General features: G+C 40.4%; 1 protein-coding gene across 40 annotated transcripts in view; it reads left to right on the top strand.

Moving 5' to 3' along the window:
* RIMS2 (regulating synaptic membrane exocytosis 2) overlaps positions 1–18,974 on the top strand; it is a 605,437-nt gene extending 586,463 nt beyond the window's left edge. For all 40 annotated transcript variants that reach the window (XM_061439193.1, XM_061439200.1, XM_061439191.1 and 37 more), the window contains 5 exons: positions 8,338–8,479; positions 13,309–13,421; positions 13,732–13,833; positions 15,194–15,333; positions 16,096–18,974. In XM_061439193.1, the coding sequence (XP_061295177.1) occupies positions 8,338–8,479; positions 13,309–13,421; positions 13,732–13,833; positions 15,194–15,333; positions 16,096–16,314 (716 nt within the window). In that variant the 3' untranslated portion in view covers positions 16,315–18,974. The remainder of the gene's footprint in view (positions 1–8,337; positions 8,480–13,308; positions 13,422–13,731; positions 13,834–15,193; positions 15,334–16,095) is intronic.
* Positions 18,975–19,769: the final 795 nt, after the last annotated feature.

Genomic DNA, 19,769 nt, shown 5'->3' with positions numbered 1-19,769 from the left:
ACTCTAAAATAAGTCTGTCTGCCAAAAGGGGTGAGATTTTCCAGATAGGAGGAAGCAGGAATGGGTTCTGTGGACACAGGGTTTGGAAAGTCACTCTGAGATTGTTAGGCATTTGACTGTGAGCCTCCTTTTGGGGCTTGGAAGAGTTTAAAAATCTGCAGCAGAAAGGACTTTTTGATTTTTGTTGTCAAGTCACCAGAAAAGGGTTTCCTGGTTTTCAGCTATTATTAGGGGAAACTGAAACTTTGTTTGTTTATTTAATCAAATGGTTTTCTTTGAATTCAGAGGGTACCAAGCAATTGAGTCATCAGACTACACGAAGAAGAATAACAGGGACATCTCCTGTGTTGCTTTCTGCTTGTGATGTTTTTTACTTCAAGAATATGATTTTTACCTGCAGGTACCTTCTCCAAATACACTGTCTTAAAATACCCAACACTAGAGTGAATGGTTTAAGAGCTCTACAGCAACATAATCTGGACCTTAGTTTTATAGTTTTCTACCTGAGTATTTTTAAACATCTTTTAACTCCCCACACACATATCATATACATGTATACGACAGTTGTGCAGTGTATATATGTATATATACATACAAATGCGTGCTTAATCATGTCCAAATCTTTGCCACCCAGTGGACTGTAACACCAGGCCCCTCTGTCCCTGGAATTCTCCAGGCAAGAATACTGGAGTGGGAAGCCATTCCCTTCTCCAGAGGATAATGTTATTAATACTGGGGCTTCCCTGGTAGCTCAGAGGGCAAAGAATCTGCCTGCAATGCAGGAGACCAGGGTTCAATCCCAAGGTCAGGAAGATCCCCTAGAGAAGGGAGTGGCTACCCACTCCAGTATCTTGCCTGGAGAATTCCAGGGACAGAGGGGTCAGGCGGGCTACGGTCCATGGGGTTGCAAAGAGACGGACATGACAAAGTACACATTCGTATATATTTTTACATATGTTTTAAAATATATATTTTTCCTTATTATGGCTGTTGAGTTCTTACAAATAATTTCCATTGGTCTACTCCTGTGGTCACAACAGGTTATTTTTATACATATCCCATTAAAAAAATGATCTAAAGAATTACATTTTGTAATTAACAACTACTACACATTTAGCAGCTTAAAACAGTACCCATTTGCTAGTTCACTGTTCTGTAGGACACGTCTGGCCCGGCTGGGTTCCTGCCCAGGACATCACATGGCTGATGTTAGGATGTTGGCTGGGCTGAGTACTGGCAGAGAACAGACTCCTGCAGGTGTTGGCCTGAGGTCTCCATTTTCTTTTTGCCTTTCAGCTAGGCACTGCTAAAGGCTACTCTCAGGTCCTTCCCACATGGTCCCCTCCATCTTCGAGACACAAAGGAACACTGAATCCTTCTTGTGTTTCAAGTCTCCCTGGTTGACTTTTCTGGAACCAGCCAGAGATGGCACTCTGCTTTCAAAATGTTCATGTGGATATGTTAGGCCCACTGAGATAAGCTCCTTATCTTTAGGTCAACTGGCTAGTAACCTTACTTCCTTTTGCAAAATCCCTTTACCATGTAAGGTAGCACAATCACGGGAGTCATCTTAGAATTCTGCCTAATATATTTTATATAGGCATTCTCTGTTATATAGATTTTTAGGTTGAATAACATGATGAAGCATTTGAAACATTAAATGTGATTCATCATAATGAATTGGTTTAGGTTAAATTTTGTTGTGAATGTGATGTAAAGGATTTGCAGTATTGAAAAATACATTTATTTTTAAAATAAGCCTATGAATGTATCAGATAAAAGTACATTTGGAAGACGTATTTTAAAAAGCTATTATAAATGCATAGCATATGCCTAGAGTTCTTTGATTCCATCAAATGACAGTGAGTAGCCTTCTCTTCAGTATATGCTGTTAATCATGGTCATGGTCATAAATGAATGATAGAAACTCAGACTTCAGAGCTAAGAGATCAGAGATGATCTGTCACCCTCCCCCTCCTCTTTTTTTCATAAATGAGGAATCTGAGACTCAGAAGGGGGATAATGACTCAGAGAAGACCATAGAGCCAGCTAGTCCGTGGTAGAGATTGGCCTGGAAAACATGTTTTCTAATTTCCTGTCTAGAAGCCCATATATATACTTATGAAAAGTTAAAGTGTTAGTTGCTCAGTTGTGTCCAACTCTTTGTGATCCCGTGGACTGTAGCCTGCCAAGCTCCTCTGTCCATGGAACTCCCCAGGCAAGAATACTGGAGTGGGTAGCCACTCCCTACTACAGGAGATCTTCCCGACCCAGGGATCGAACCTGGGTTTCCTGCATTGCAGGCAGATTCTTTACCCTCTGAGCCACCAGGGAAGCCTCAGTATTAATGACAGTATCATTCAGTTCAGTCACTCAGTCGTGTCTGACTCTTTGCGACCCCGTGAACCACAGCACGCCAGGCCTCCCAGTCCATCACCAATTCCCGGAGTCCACCCAAACCTATGTCCATTGAGTCGGTGATGCCATCCAATCATCTCATCCTCTGTCCTCCCCTTCTTCTCCTGCCCTCCATCTTTCCCAGCATCAGGGTCTTTTCAAATGAGTCAGCTCTTTGCATCAGGTGGCCAAAGTATTGGAATTTCAGCTTCAACATCAGTCCTTACAATGAATACCCAGGACTGATCTCATTTAGGATGGACTGGTTGGATCTCCTTGCAGTCCAAGGGATTTTCAAGAGTCTTCTGCAATACCACAGTTCAAAAGCATCAATTCTTCGGCACTCAGCTTTCTTTATAGTCCAACTCTCACATCCATACATGACCACTGGAAAAACCATAGCCTTGGCTAGACGGACCTTGGTTGACAAAGTAATGTCTCTGCTTTTTAATACGCTATCTAGATTGGTCATAACTTTCCTTCCAAGGAGTAAATGTCTTTTAATTTCATGGCTGCAGTCACCATCTGCAGTGATTTTGAAGCCCCAAAAAACTAAAGTCAGCCACTGTTTCCCCATCTATTTCCCATGAAGTGATGGGACCAGACGCCATGATCTTAGTTTTCTAAATGTGGAATTTTAAGCCAACTTATTCACTCTCCTCTTTCACTTTCATCAAGAGGCTCTTTAGTTCTTCTTCACTTTCTGCCATAAGGGTGGTATCATCTGCATATCTGAGGTTATTGATATTTCTCCCAGCAATCTTGATTCCAACTTGTGCTTCCTCCAGCCCAGCGTTTTTCATGATGTACTCTGCATATCAGTTCAGTTCAGTTCAGTCACTCAGTCGTGTCCGACTCTTTGCGACCCTGTGAATCACAGCACGTCAGCCCTCCCCGTCCATCACCAACTCCCGGAGTTCACTTAAACTCATGTCCATCGAGTCGCTGATGCCATCCACCCATCTCATCCTCTGTCGTCCCCTTCTCCTCCTGCCCCTAATCCCTCCCAGCATCAGAGTCTTTTCCAATGAGTCAACTCTTCGCATGAGGTGGCCAAAGAATTGGAGTTCCAGCTTCAAAATCAGTCCTTCCAATGAACACCCAGGACTGATCTTTAGAGTGGACTGGTTGGATCTCCTTGCAGTCCAAGGGACTCTCAAGAGTCTTCTCCAACACTGCAGTTCAAAAGCATCAATTCTTCGGTGCTCAGCTTTCTTCACAGTCCAACTCTCACATCCATACATGACCACTGGAAAAACCATAGCCTTGACTAGACGAATCTTTGTTGACAAAGTAATGTTTCTGCCTTTTAATATGCTGTCTAGGTTGGTCATAACTTTCCTTCCAAGGAGTAAGTGTCTTTTAATTTCATGGCTGCAGTCACCATCTGCAGTGATTTTGGAGCCAAAAAAAATAAAGTCTGATACTGTTTCCACTGTTTCCCCATCTATTTCCCATGAAGTGATGGGACCAGATGCCCTGATCTTATTAGTTTTCTGAATGTTGAGCTTTAAGCCAACTTTTTTACTCTCCTCTTTCACTTTCAGGAAGCTTTTTAAGTTCCTCTTCACTTTCTGCCATAAAAGGGTGGTGTCATCTGCATATCTGAGGTTATTGATATTTCTCCCAGCAATCTTGATTTCAGCTTGTGCTTCTTCCAGCCCAGCATTTCTCATGATGTACTCTGCATAGAAGTTAAATAAGCAGGGTGACAATGTACAGCCTTGATGAACTCCTTTTCCTATTTGGAACCAGTCTGTTGTTCCATGTCCAGTTCTAACTGTTGCTTCCTGACCTGCATATAGGTTTCTCAAGAGACAGGTCAGGTGCTCTGGTATTCCCATCTCTTTCAGAATTTTCCACAGTTTATTGTGATCCACACAGTCAAAGGCTTTGGCATAGTCAATAAAGCAGAAATAGATGTTTGTCTGGAACTCTCTTGCTTTTTCGATGATCCAGCGGATGTTGGCAATTTGAACTCTGGTTCCTCTGCCTTTTCTAAAACCAGCTTGAACATCTGAAAGTTCACAGTTCACATTTTGCTGAAGACTAGCTTGGAGAATTCTGAGCATTACTTTACTGGTGTGTGAGATGAGTGCAATTGTGCAGTAGTTTGAGCATTATTTGGCATTGCCCTTCTTTGGGACTGGAATGAAAACTGACCTTTTCCAGTCCTGTGGCCACTAAGTATCATTAATTGAAGATTTTCTATATAGCAGGCACTATCCTAAGCATTTTAAATGTATTTTTCTTAACCCTTGCAAATTCTGGAGGTAGGCATTATTATTATCATTGCCATTTACAGTTTAAGAAAGCTGAGTCACAGAAAAAGTAGCTTGCTTCATGTCAGCCGGCTGGTACATGATAATGTAAGGATTCTAAGGGATTCAGAGAAGCAGTTGTGTACCGGGGCCCAACCTCTTCACTGTGCTCTGCTCTTTCCATCCCAGCAGTTGCTTCTAGTAGGGCCTTCCATATATTCTTACAGCTCAGTATCCTCTCCCTGAACAGCGCTACAGGCCACTCATCAGTTATATTCTGACAACAAATCAGGGAATAGCAGAGAACTGGGAGTCAGGAGACTGTGTATAAACTCTGGTTCGGTTGGTTATTTTCTGTATGGCTTCAGGGAATTTTGTCACAGCTGGGACCCTGGGATACTGTATCTGTAAAATGGGGATTGTGAAAATTCTGAAGAGGACACGTTAAAAGCAATCTGTAAACAAGAGGATTACATGCTTATTGTACTGTTATTTTTTGTCAAATGGTGGCTAGTTCTCTTTACCCTATAATAGCAGGTTTTCAAGTCACTTTTGCTGTGATGAGTCAGGCATTAAATGAAAAATAGTAGATTTTTGACACTGCAAAGGCTGTGTTCTGAGGCCTTTAGGAAGTCATGTTTTCTGTGCATACCCTCATTCTGAATTTTCAGATGTCACTGAAGTTGTATGTCTTAGTTGGTGGTGATTTTTCATTCAGGCATTCTTCACCGGAAGCGAATAGTGCAGCTTCCACAGAGGGGCCGGGACTCCCTCACACCAGCTCAGCACCTTTCATGATTCCTCATACCTGTACAAAGTTTTCCTACTCTTTTGATTAATTTAAGTTGTGTTGATTTCTGCTGTATAGCAAAGTGAATAAGTTATATATACTGTACATATATCCACTCTTTTTTAGATTCTTTTCCCTGTCATAGGTCATTACAGAGTACTGAGTAGAGTTCCTTGTGCTATACAGTAGGTCCTTATTAATTATGTTTTATATATAATAGTGTGTATATGGCAATCCCAGTCTCCCAACTTATCCCTCCCCCTCTTCCTCCTTGGTAATGACTCTATTTCTGTTTGTAAATAAGTTCATTTGTACCATTTTTTTAGATTCCACATATAAGTGATATGATATTTGTCTTTGACTTAACTTAAATTTAATGTGGCCATTCTGAGAATCACTCTCAAATAAAATCATAAATATTGAGTGTATGACTGTCAAGATCTACTCTTCATCCCCATCCTTTTTTTGTTGTTGTTAACATTTCATTCTTGGTTTTATGAATATGCATATTTTTTGCTATACTGTTTGAAAGTAAGTTGCAAACAATGTAAGACTTGAGATCTAAATACTTCAGCATGTATCTCCTAATGATGAGGAAATTTTATATAATATATGCCATTATCTACCTAGGAAAATTAACGATTTTATTATCCTATCTAATATCCAATTCATATTCAGATTTCCCCTACTTGTCCTAAAATTCCTTTTAGTATATTGCTTTTAGGGTTTCTTTCTTTTTTTTTTTTTTTTAAGAAACCAAAGTATACTCATAGCATTTAATGGTTACATCCTGTGATATTTTTAAATCTGGGACAATTTTCCCACCTTGTTAGTTTTTATGATATTAATTTTAAGTGATTCTTGAACAAAATCCCATGTTCTGGGTTTATCTGGTTTTGTGTGTGTGTATCATTTATCTTGTTATTCTCTCCAATTTCTGAAAACTTAGAAGATTGTTACCAAGACCTGATTAGAAATAGGTTGTATATTTTTGTCCAGATCAACCTGATAGGTGCTACAGCGATCGCCACACTATCAGTGCTACTAAGTTGGCTCCCGTGATTAAGATGGCGATAGCCAGGTTTCCCCGTGTTAAAATACGTATTCTCCTTTAGTGATTAGAACTAATTTGTAGGATGATTTTTTTGGCTTATGTTAATATTCTTTTATTTAATGGCATTAGCATCCATTGATATGTCTTATTTGAATTATTCCATTGGAGGTTGCAAATGAGTAATTTTAACATTTTATCATTTTGTACACATATTAACTAATCATTTCTCTGGAAGGATGTGCTTTCCCTCATCTATGGACGGTGATGTATCTCCTCTTAATAGTTCATATCAGTACAACATGTTTTAACTATCAATTATCTAAAATATCAGCCTCAGTTGTAGATCACTCTACATATCTACTGATCTATGGAACTGAGTTGTAGATCAGTCATTACATATTTTATATGTACTTATTAAAGCATTTTGATGTACATTAAAGTTGGAAGTGGAGAACAGATGAAATTTAAAGCAGTGTTTCAAAACGGTGAGCATATATTTCAAGAGGCTTGATGGAAAGGATTTCCACAAGTCACTGGCAATATCACCAAGTATTTATTGATCTAAAAGGAAGTTATTAATACCGGGCAATAAAAGAACTTACCATCTCCCAAAATACTGATGATATGTATGGTCAATGTGGATAAATAGTGAGGCCTGACAGGGAGTAAATTAATCTAAGTATTTTGAGCCATCCCCCTGTTGCTGCAGCTTTAGCTGTCTCTCAGCTCCACATTCTAACCTGTAAGGTCTCTGACAATTGGGGCTGTTTCTTGGATCATAATCTGCCCAATTTTTAAGCCCGTCTCAAATCCCACCCCGTCTGTGAGCAGGAGCTCCTTCCTCCTGTCCTCTGCAGATGGCAGTTTGTACATCTGTCACATCTGCGGTCTTGACTCTGCTTCTTTCCTATTTGGCCTCCTAGTGGGCTTCCATAAGCAAAGCTCCTAGTCAGACTGTTAAAGATCCTTAAGAACATGACTTGGTGGTGATTGTACTTTAGTTGCTAGGTTGTGTCTGGCTCTTTTGCGACGCCTTGAACTGTAGCCCACCAGGCTCCTCTGTCCATGGGATTCTCCAGGCCAGAATACTGGAGTGGGTAGCCATTTCCTTCCCCAGGGCATCTTCCCAACCCAGGGATCAAACCTGGGTCTCTGTGAATTCTTTACCAACTGAGCCACCTGGGAAGCCCTAAGAACATGACTATCCATGACCAAAAGCTTAAAAGCTCTTTTTTCACTTGGGAATGCTGGGTTTTGCATTCCCTATGAGAATCTCTCTGAAAACTGCCAACAGATGTGAAAAGTGTTTTCAGGCAGAGCTGTCTCCTAAGTGTAGCTTTCTTTATACTCTATACTTTCTAATACTCATCACTCTACAAAAACAAGTTTTTCTATGAAAGTTGAAGGTAGAATTGAGAATTACTCACCACCTAATCTTTGGAAATAATGTGAAGGCCTACTTCTTTGACTATGACAGAAAGAAAAAAGAAAAAGACAGGCATAAATTAAATCTTGATTTAAATATTACGATGAAAACAAAGCTTATTTTATTCTACATAGTTTGAACCTTTTTGTTCCTTTTGTTACCTATTTGAACACTGTTTTAAATGGAAATAAAACAATGGAATTTTGTGTTTCTTGACAATTTTTTAGAAAATTTTCATCCCACTCAACAAGACAAGATTTGAAATACCTTTTCTGTCTCCTTCATAAAAGCACTTTAGATTTACGCAGTTTTTTTTCTTTCATCTGAGAACCTCAGTGCATTGGCTGCTACGTTTGTTACCTGATGGTGATGACACAACTATCACCTCTTTTGTTCTCTGTCTTTGCAGAAACCGGAGGTAAAAAGCTACGGAGCACTGTCCAGAGAAGTACAGAAACAGGCTTGGCTGTGGAAATGAGGAACTGGATGACTCGACAAGCGAGCCGAGAATCTACCGACGGCAGCATGAACAGCTACAGCTCAGAAGGAAAGTGAGTGATGCTGGCCGAGCAGTGGTCTCCTCCATGCCTCGCTGCAGTCTTCCTTCTCTCCCCCTCTCTCTGCTTTCACAGACGCTAACTCGCATGCTCCGGGGCACTGCTTTAACCTTCACTGGCTGATTTGCTGTGAAGAAAACTTTTGCTTACCTGCCACTGAGAAATGTGACATGCCTGGCTTTTTATATCAATGGACATAGGTTTGGGGATAAAGTGTTTCACTTTAAAGGCAAGATACTAAAATATAGCTGTCACAAATGGAAGTTTGCCCTACCTTGAAATGACACATAAAAACACAGCAACACTTTAAGTTCCAGTGCCCATGCCACATGTACAATGCTAATTTTGAAAATCTTTGCTCTAACAGTTATCACTAAAAAATATAGAAAACTGATACATGCTTAGTTCCATCCAGTAACAGTTTGGATAAATGTAACAACAAAAAAGAAACGCCACAAACTTTGCTGAGCCTTTCCTTTATGTAATTATCATGTAGCTTTCCCTTGACTCCACTGTGTCTGAGGTATTTTTAAGGCATTCGTAATGATTGTACAGCCCTGTCACCCACGAATTAACAGTAATTAGCAACTGCAGAGCTGTAGATGGATATGTAAGGACGTTAATAGAGGAAAGGAGGGTTTAGTGACCTCATCTGTCATCACTATGGAAGCAGCAGATGCTTAGGGAACGTAGTGTGTAGTCAAGTTCACAAATGTGTGGCCATGGGAGCAGCTGGCAGAGTGTTGATGATTTTGCCTTAGGAATCATTTGCGTAGCATAGTTATGTAAATACAAGAGATGTATATGGTTTTCATACATCTATAAATAAGATTATGTATGATAATTTATGGAAGCATTAAAAATGTTCAGATTATATATTTGGGAATTAAGCTTGGGGGAAGAAACAGATTTGACATTAATAAAGGAAGTCTTAAAAGAAATGGAGAATCAAGTAAAAAAGAAATGTGCATGAGCACTCATCACTGCAAAGTGCTGTGTTAGATACTGTTAGGGATTTTAAACGTTTGAACTATGACCCCTGCCCTCCAGGTGCTTATTGTCTTATTGGAGAAATGGGGTTAATACACATAAATTCACTCAACAGGTATTTCCATACCTTCTAATGTTCTAGGCGCTTCACCATGAGTTGGGGATATAAATCACACAAGGGAGCAAAACTCAGTTGCTGGTTCGACATGGGCTTTAAAATCATATAGGCTTAAATGCTAATCTGTTTTCGGTGCTATACAAATTTGGGCAAGTTATGTAAGTTTTTAAGATTCACTTATTTATTTGATTTTTTATCATTCGTTTATTTTATTCATTAATTGAGTTTAATAAGTACATACAGTATTGCAGGCATGGTTCCAGTGCTGGAGATATAGTAGTAAACACAGAAGAAAAAAAACCCTACCCTCATCAAACTCACAGTCTAACAGATAAGATGGACAATAAACTAGAAAATGTATTTAAATGCATATATAAGAAAATCTAGTAAAATACATAATAGACTAGGTGGTGTGAGTGCTAAGGAGATAAAGGTAGGAAGAGAGATGGTAGGTTAAGGATAGGGTTTTATGAAGGACAGACAGGGAAAGGGGCACATCTGAGTAAAAATCTGAAGGAAGTTAGTGAGCTTGTGGGGATATGAAGAACATTTCAGGCTGAAGCAGTGCTGAGGTAGGAGCTTGCCTGGCAACCACAATGGGGGGGCATCCTGGGGTGTGAGGCAGAAGTGGTAAGAAATTAGAGATATGGTGGGCAGGGGTGGATGGCTGGTGTTGTCTTTACATATCATTGCAAGGACTTTGCTTTACTCAGATTGGGGTGAGAAACCAATGCAGGACAGTGAGCAGACACCTGACATTATCTGACTTCAGCTCTAACAGATCAATCTGGTTGCTGTGGGATTGGAGAGTAGAAGTGGCAACAGGGGGATCGTTCAGAAGGCTGTCTCGGCAACACAGAAGGAGAAAATGATGGCTGGGACCTGAATGGTAGCATTAGCGAGGTCAATTCTGGAGGTATTGACAGGAGAACCAATAAGATTCAATAATGCATTTGATGCGAATGTGAGAGAAAGACTGTGTATTGGTTTGTTGTGTTGAGCTCAGTTGTGTCTGACTCTTTGCAACCCCATGGACTGTAGCGCGCTAGGCTCCTCTGTCCACGGGATTCTCCAGGCAAGAATACTGGAGTGAGTTGCCATGCCCTCCTCCAGGGGATCTTCCAACCCAAGGATCGAACCTGTGTCTCTTGAGACTCCTCCATTGCAGGCAGATTCTTTACCCACTGAGCTATCTGGGAAGTTTGTTAGGGCTACTGTTAAAAAAAACGAAAAGAAACAAAACACAGAAATAATACCACTTAAACAACAGAAATTTATTTTCTCATAGTTTTGGAGGATGAAAGTCTTAAGATCAAGATGTTAACAAGTTTAGCTTCTCCTGAGACCTCTCGTCTTCTTGGCCCCTAAATGGCCACCTTTTCACAAGGTCCTCACATGGTATTTCCCCTCTGCATATGTAGCCCTGGCGTTTCTTCTAAGGATACCATCATATTAGCTTAGGGCCCCACCATTAAGACCTCATTTAACCTTCTGCTAAGTCATTTCAGTCATGTCTGACTCTGTGCGACCCCTGAGACGGCAGCCACCAGGCTCCCCCATCCCTGGGATTCTCCAGGCAAGAATACTGGAGTGGGTTGCCATTTCCTTCTCCAATGCATGAAAGTGAAAAGTGAAGGTGAAGTCGCTCAGTCATGTCCAACTCTGAGTGACCCCATAGACTGCAGCCTACCAGGCTCCTCCGTCCATGGGATTTTCCAGGCAAGAGTACTGGAGTGGGGTGCCATTGCCTTCTCTTCATTTAACCATCAGATCAGATCAGTCGCTCAGTCGTGTCCGACTCTTTGTGACCCCATGAATCGCAGCACACCAGGCCTCCCTGTCCATCACCAACTCCCGGAGTTCACTCAGACTCACATCCATCGAGTCAGTGATGCCATCCAGCCATCTCATCCTCTGTCGTCCTCTTCTCCTCTTGCCCCTAATCCCTCCCAGCATCAGAGTCTTTTCCAATGAGTCAACTCTTCGCATCAGGTGGCCAAAGTACTGGAGTTTCAGCTTTAGCATCATTCCTTCCAAAGAAATCCCAGGGCTGATCTCCTTCAGAATGGACTGGTTGGATCTCCTTGCAGTCCAAGGGACTCTCAAGAGTCTTCTCCAACACCACAGTTCAAAGGCATCAATTCTTTGGCGCTCAGCCTTCTTCACAGTCCAACTCTCACATCCATACATGACCACAGGAAAAACCATAGCTTTGACTAGACGGACCTTTGTTGGCAAAGTAATGTCTCTGCTTTTCAATATGCTATCTAGGTTGGTCATAACTTTCCTTCCAAGGAGTAAGCGTCTTTTCATTTCATGGCTGCAGTCACCATCTGTAGTGATTTTGGAGGCCAGAAAACCTTAACCATCCCTTTAAAGTTTCTACCTCCTAATACAGTCATAACTGGGAATTACAGCTTTAGCAGTCTGTCCAAAGGAAAGACAATTGCAAGGCTGAGCAATTGAAAGAATGAAGTTGCCATTTAAGATAGGAATCCTCTTGAGAAGAACAGAGTTTGGTTTTCTGTTTGTTTGGGGGTTGAGAGTCAGTGTGGGACAAGTTGAGTTTTGATTGCCTGTTAGACATTCAAGCAGGTAAGTAGAGCAGTTAGAATACAGGTCTGGGACCCAAGGGAGAAGCCCAAGCTGGAGATGTCAGTCAAGGTAATGTCACTACAGACAATGTTTAAAACCTTGAGATGGGATGAGATTGCCAAGGGAATTGGGCCATACAGGGAAGAGGTCAAAGGATTGAGTGGCTATATTTAGTGGTAGAACTAGCAAAAGAAACAGTGAAATAGCTACAGAAGAAAACCAGAAGACTACAGAGTTCAGGAAGCAAAGTGTTTCAAGTGAGAGGGAGTGATCATTTGGATCAAATGAGACCAATATGTTCAATTAGACGAGTACAGAGTATTAACAATCAAGATTTACCACTCTGGTTATTAGGTAACCTTGATCAGAGAAGTTTTGGTGGAGTAGAGAAAAACAAAGCTTGGAAGAGAGCAAGGGAAAACTGAGTACAGTTTCTCTAGAGAATAAGAGGAAAGAAATTGAAGATAGGGACTTCCTTGGCAGCCCGGTGGTTGACATCGAGTTTCCAAAGCAGGGGGCACGGGTTTGATCTCTGGTCGGGAACTAAGATCCCACATGCCTGTGCAGTGCAGCAGGGAAAAAAAAAAGAAGAAGTTAAAGAAAGTGAAAAGATTGTACATAGAGACATCTCTTTGAAGAAATTCCAGGGAGATAAATGAGATTGTAGCTGAAGAGGAAAGGGTGTTGGGAAAGGGATTTTTTATTTCTTTAAGGAGGAAGAAATAGTGTGTTTGGGTATTGATGGCAGTAATCTGAAGGCTTTCTTCATTGATGAAAATGGATTACATAACAGACTGTCTCGTAATGCAGCTGAGAGATTCAGTATGCTCATGCCAGTCACAGAATAAGTGCTCAGCGTGTAGGAGTGCTGTACGTAGAACTCACAGCTCGTGCCCTCCAGACAAGGAAGAGAAAGGCACACAGACAGAAGTGTGCGCGCTGTGCAGGACGAGGGCTGCTGGAGGAGAAGGAAGGAGGGCCGTGGGGGTGCAGGGGGCGCTTGGGATCCAGTTAATATGTGACAAAATGGCGATACCAACTTCTCCTGCCACAGGCAAGGGGTTAGATGGAAACAGGAGTGGAGGGTAACACAAAATAATCCTGTGTTGTTTGCTTTTAGTCTGATCTTCCCTGGTGTCCGCTTGGCCTCGGATAGCCAATTCAGTGATTTTCTGGATGGCCTTGGCCCTGCCCAGCTAGTGGGGCGCCAAACTCTGGCCACACCCGCCATGGGTAAGAATTTCTGTCATGTGATTCGCTGTTTCCCTTTTAGCTTATTGAAAAATCACATTCCCCAATTTCATAAGATCTTTAGGAGTATTATCCGGAATGAGTATCTTTAACAACATAAACTTAAACTTTTTCCATTTTAATTTATATGCTTTTTAAAGTAAGAGATCACTGATACATTTTTAAATATATTTGAATGTAGGAAAATACATGGGAAATGAGCCAACAAGGTTAAACCAAGATCTGACACAAGCATTTTTCCAACTGCTTTTGTGTGTTAAGGCCTGTTTGTTTCTTCCTCACTCCCTATTAGGTGACATTCAGGTAGGAATGATGGACAAAAAGGGACAGCTGGAGGTGGAAATAATTCGGGCCCGTGGCCTTGTTGTAAAACCAGGTTCCAAGACACTGCCAGGTAAGAACAAAAGAGATTTCTTCTGTTACTGTTCATCATCTACACTTTGCAATTCAGAGACTTTGTTTTTGAAGAGATGCTGAAATTTTGTTTTTAGATAATCAAGGGTACTGATAAATGAGTCAGTTATCTGTAGTAGTTTGCATTTCTCCTGAGTGAGCACCCAGTCAGGGTGATCTGGTGGGGAGAAGTCATTAGCTAATAAGTACATATGTGGTAGAAACCCTACAAAATAAAAACTATCACACTTATGTACATGTCGCACAAAATGAATTACCTAAGAAGTTCTTGTTAGCTGGTATTTTGTGTTATTCTGTTTATCTGAGCTTCAGAATTCTCCTTAGAAATCCTTAGCATTCTGGAATTAGAATAAATATAGATAGATATAGGTCCCCAAAATAGCATAAACCCATAGACGACATTCTAGCTAGAAGACTCTTACTTCCTGGAGTGTATAGAGAGGCACCATTATAAGTTTTTATTGCAATCTCACATTTTGTACCAAAATATTATAATCCAAGGTGCTTAGAGCCATAGGGAATGCCAAAGATTCCAGATGCCTGGTGCAGAGATGTAGACAACTTCAGACCTGATGTACAGAACAGTTCTGAAACTTGGTTTCTCACCTCAGCACCTCCACTGAACGAATTGTAATTCTGAATCTCTAACCTAGAAAGTTCATGTTGTTACCCGGTGCTGCCTATTGTACAACTTTGCAGTGCTGAGTAAGACAGTTGTGTTCATAAAGGTCTCAGAGTTAGTCACCTGATTGCTAGAAAGAATACCGCAGTTCGTACATGCATGAAAATGCTTTTATAAAGAGTCTGTCAGAAAAATATCAATGCATGGTATTTATAATTAGTTGCCTCTTTCCAGCTAATTTGAACATACTACATCAAATCCCACCCTTGTCTTGTACCCACACCATCAATAAATAAGCCCTTTGGAGTGATAAATGCTCCATGGGGACGGGTAAAACAGTTTGATTTTGAGAACGTTTAACTAGATTTATGAATTGACACATGAAAAACTGCGTGAGACCTCTTTCTTGGATATTGTTTGGGACCAGAAGGATTTCTCTTTTAAAAGCAGTATATAAAACCAGTTGATGGCAAAACAGTAATCAACTCAGAGGCTGTGTTAACTGCCTAAAACTACCTGAATGACTGATATCTAATCTATTGTTATCTAATTTATCTATTGTTTATCTAATAATTTTGACATAATGTGGAAAGGCCAGTGATTTTTGACTGCTGGCTCTTTTAACCTGTGACTAAGCTGTGGCAGGTGTCATCCACAAGTTGGGTGTTCTGTAACCAGAGCTCATCACTTAACTCTCCTGTGTGTTTTCTTTCCCAAGCACCATATGTAAAGGTGTATCTATTAGATAATGGAGTCTGCATAGCCAAAAAGAAAACAAAAGTGGCAAGAAAAACGCTGGAACCCCTTTACCAGCAACTATTATCTTTTGAAGAAAGTCCCCAAGGAAAGGTTTTACAGGTATTTATTGAATTATATATTCCTTACCTAAGAAGGTGTCTTCATGGAGTCAAACATTCTCTTCCAGTCCTCTCCCAGCTGAAATTCTTGGGGAACTTCCAAGCAGTGGCCAGTGCTATAAAGCTGTACACACTAGGGAACTATGCTGAATGTAATAAACCATAATGGAAAAAAAATATGAAAAAAAGCCAACACAGTTTCCTTTAAAGTGAACTATAGACTTGTAAACCCCCATCACACATCGGCTCTTATCTTCCTCAACGGCTTAGGATCCTAACACTCCTGTAGAGTTTTCCGACTATACCTTTGAATTCCAGTAAAGATAACTATCCCAGTAATTAAATACAACTACATAACTTGATGTTTGATGTCAGCACATTGTATGAAAGTTGCTCAGTCGTATCCAACTCTTTGCGACCCCATGGACTGACTATACAGTGTATGGAATTGTCCAGGCCAGAATACTGGAGTGGGTAGCCATTCCCTTCTCCAGGGGATCTTCCCAACTCAGGGATCAAATCCAGGTTCCCTGCATTACAGGCATATTCTTTACCAGCTGAGCCACCAGGAAGCCCAAGAATACTGGAGTGGGTAGCCTATCCCTTCTCCAGAGGATCTTCCCGACCCAGGAATTGAACCGGGGTCTTCTGCATTGCAGGTGGATTTTTTGCCAACCGAGCTTTCATTAACTGATTGTATTTTGGTTTACAAGCTCTTACATACATGATTGTACTGACATTGCTCTTTTAATTTTGCCAACAGATCATTGTCTGGGGAGACTATGGCCGCATGGATCACAAATCCTTTATGGGAGTGGCCCAGATACTTTTAGATGAACTGGAGCTATCCAACATGGTGATCGGCTGGTTCAAACTCTTCCCCCCTTCCTCCCTAGTAGATCCAACCTTGGCCCCTCTGACAAGAAGAGCTTCCCAATCATCTCTGGAAAGTTCAACTGGACCTTCTTACTCTCGTTCATAGCAGCTGTAAAACTGTTGTCATAGCAACCAGCGTTACAAAAAAAAAAAAAAAATCACAGGTCGCAAACCCTGGTAACACTGCATGCTTAATGTTGTGTCTTCTGAGCCTGTTCCTAGGGATACAAAGCGATCCTGTGTTCTCAGAGGAAGTTGCACACATTGTGCCCTAAAGGAGGCCCTCAGGTGAAGGAGCAGAGCTATGAAGAGCTATCAGGTTTGGGGTTCAGTAACACTCGAGTTTTGGTCCAATCTGAAGCCATGGATTAATATCAAAGAATCAGTCAGTTTCATGCAACAAAAGCCCTTTTCAATGGCACCTTTATATTTTTATTGTTCCTTTTTCTTCATTTCTCTGACCCCCAAAATCCTGTGATGCCACAGAAATGGAGCTATCCAGCCATTAAGCCATGTTATAAGTGAAGGACTGACGTCCTGGGAAGCATCAGGTGAAAAGCAAGAGACCAAAGACGAGGTCTAGGACAGAACGTCAGCCCTCCCCCGGACTGGAAAGGAGCAGCCAGTCCAAAGTGACGACGTGAGCAGTGGCAGACCTCGGAGCTCCAGCAGGCATGTCATTCACTAATGCCAAGTTGTGTTGGACTCTGAAAAACAAAATTCTGTGGCTACACTGTACTGAATGAAATTAAACTTTTTTTTGCATGGACAGATTAGCTGAATATTTAAATTATTTTCTTGGGGCTGCAACTTGCAAAAAAAAAAATCAGCCATTTTTGACAATTTATATTATTTTTAAAAATAAATTTCACTAGTGCATGGTTTTAAAAAAGGGAGAGAATGCAGCAGGGTGATACAAAGACACACCATGTTTATTCTTTAATCACAGTCTGTGTTTTGGCAGACATTGCAGAAGAAAATACTTTCTAGAAAATACTTAAAATTCTCTTTATGTGACAAATAAGTATAATATATTCAATTTATTTCCATGGTAAATATACAAATCTTACAAAGTTCAACATGTGCAAATTGTTCACATCTTTCTTCCTTTCTCTCACTTTTCCTTTTCTCCCTCTTTTAATCTTTTTATTTTCTTTCTCCCTACCAGAGTGAACATTATGCTAAAAAACAAAATGACAAGTTTTTTGACCTGATACTCTCTTAATACCCCATGTTCAATTCAGAGCTGTAGATACATCTGAATTTCTCAAGGAGGGAAAAAACTATTTAAGAGCTTTCTTTATTTCAAGCATGTTGAAAAGGATTTTGCAACATGACTTGGGAGTACATTAAAGTAAGTCAGCATGTGTTTGATAAAGAAGATATTTGAACTTTTGCAATTTATTGTACAGTGCATGGTAATTTTATTTTCACCTTCCAAGTTCAGTTTACAGGAAAATCCTAAAATCATGTGGCCATTGTAATGTCTAATAAATTTGTTTTTAGCACCAGCATTATTCATACAGGGGTTAAAGTATTATTTCTAGAAGGTTTTAGATTTTGTTTTTAATTAATTAAAAGCAATTTCTTTAGCCAATTTCCATTTACTATGTGAATAGAAGCACTGCTAAAAATTTGGAGCCCTGAAAGACAGGGCAGTTTATTAATTCATTTTTCTGTAGTAAAACTCAATTTTTCACAAATTATATTTCTAAAGAAACACAGCAAACATAAATTTGCAACAGATAATTTTAAAGCTCCAATTTTTTGGTAATTCAAAGAAAGTCAATCTGCCTGTTAACAGTTCTTTGATGCCATCACCAAAAGTCTACACACAAATGCCCTAAAATCAAACCCCTGCTTTTGGTTTTACAGACAGTTATTACCATTGGGTGGTGCTGCAAGGTCAAATTTCTCTTAAGTTCCCCTATTTAGAGGAAAAGTCACCGAGTAATGTAATAAGCCACCCATAGTTTCTGTTTCTTTCTGTACACTTTGATAACATGTTCTTATAGATTGATTTTAACTTCTAGCAACAACTTTTGAAATATACATACATACCATTTGTTTAAGTTAATGCCATGCACAAAAATTGCTCTTTTGTGTTCCTTTTAAATTCAATGCTGACCATTAAAAACTATCATGCTTGATATGGTGCAAAAGTTAAAAATGAGTATCACTAAAAATGCCTTCTCTTTATGTGGTGCAATATGAAATACACCGAGACTGTGTCTTGACATTCTGAGACCTACGATGGACCCAGGTAAAGTTGCGAAATAAATGAATAAAACTATTGAAATAATTTAGACACTTGTGTACCAGCAACAATTGATTTAATAGACCTATAGCGTCTATACTATCCCTTAGAATAAACGTTTAACATTTTCCTGATACTAAGATGCAGTCACATAATCTTTTGTGCATATTCCTATATAAATTATTTCTAATTTTAATAAGAAGGACATGACTGTATGGAATATTTGTACATACCTGTCATTATGCAGTATTTATTTTAAAGTTGGTGTTTGTTTTTTTTTTTTAATTTTCACATGTCTGCACCTCAACTTGTGACCTGGTCATGTAAATAGCACTATGCCAGTGACCATTGCTGCCCTGTACATAATATGTTTTAAAAGTAAAGGGAATTCCAGTTGGAAAAAACTAAAAAGGGCGGATTAGTCCTGTGATGAACACCAACTAATGTAAAACTCAAATTCATTCTGGTGATGGTATTTAACACTTTAAATAAAACATTTTCTTTACAGACGTTGTATGCATGGCCTTCTGACTTCTCTTCTCCCCACGCATCCCCAAACCTGCTGCAACTCTTTTCCTGAACCCACACATCACTTAGAGACACTGAAATCATCTTCTTCTGCCTCTCCGTAACAGAAGCAGACCGCTGGTCTTAGCAGGTAGCCCTCAGCAGAGCACTTCTTTTAAAAACCAAAGGATTTCAGCTCACGTCATTAAACTTGTTGCTTTTCAAAAGGTCATTCCACATTGAGGTGCTTTCTGATGAAGTGACTTGGCAACTCCCAAATTTAAATGAATGAGGTTTCTGAGTGAGTGTGGCCTCCACTGACAGCAGGGTCAGAATCATGTACAAGCTCTGCCATTCCCTGGGTGGAGATGACAAGGTGACAGTTGGCTCTATGCTGTGTTTCCACTGCTGTGTCAGTCCAGCTTCGTGGGAGACCAGGGTGGGGTGCATCTTCAGTTGGGGAATTGTACGTGGTAACCTGACATATGGTGGTTTAGTCCCTGAGTCGTGTCCAACTTTTGCGACCCCATGGACTGTTGCCCACCAGCCTCCTCTGTCCATGGGATTTCTCAGGCAAGAATACTGGAGTGGGTTGCCATTTCCTTCTCCAGGGGATCTTCCAGACCCCGGAATCAACCCAGGTCTCCTGCATTGCAGGTGGATTCTTTACCGACTGAGCTATGACTGACATATAACAACCAGTCCAGAGACTGGCTTCTGTCACATATGAATGGAAGAGAGGGTCTCTCCATACCTTCTAGGCCAGTTCATCAAACTGCAAAATGAGTTTGATTAAT

The sequence above is a fragment of the Bos javanicus genome, chromosome 14 (assembly GCF_032452875.1).
Source record: "Bos javanicus breed banteng chromosome 14, ARS-OSU_banteng_1.0, whole genome shotgun sequence".
In the NCBI taxonomy this organism is placed as follows: Eukaryota; Metazoa; Chordata; class Mammalia; order Artiodactyla; family Bovidae; genus Bos; species Bos javanicus.
The sequence above is the reverse complement of the archived record's forward strand: the minus strand, read 5'-3'. Positions and strand labels throughout refer to the sequence as shown.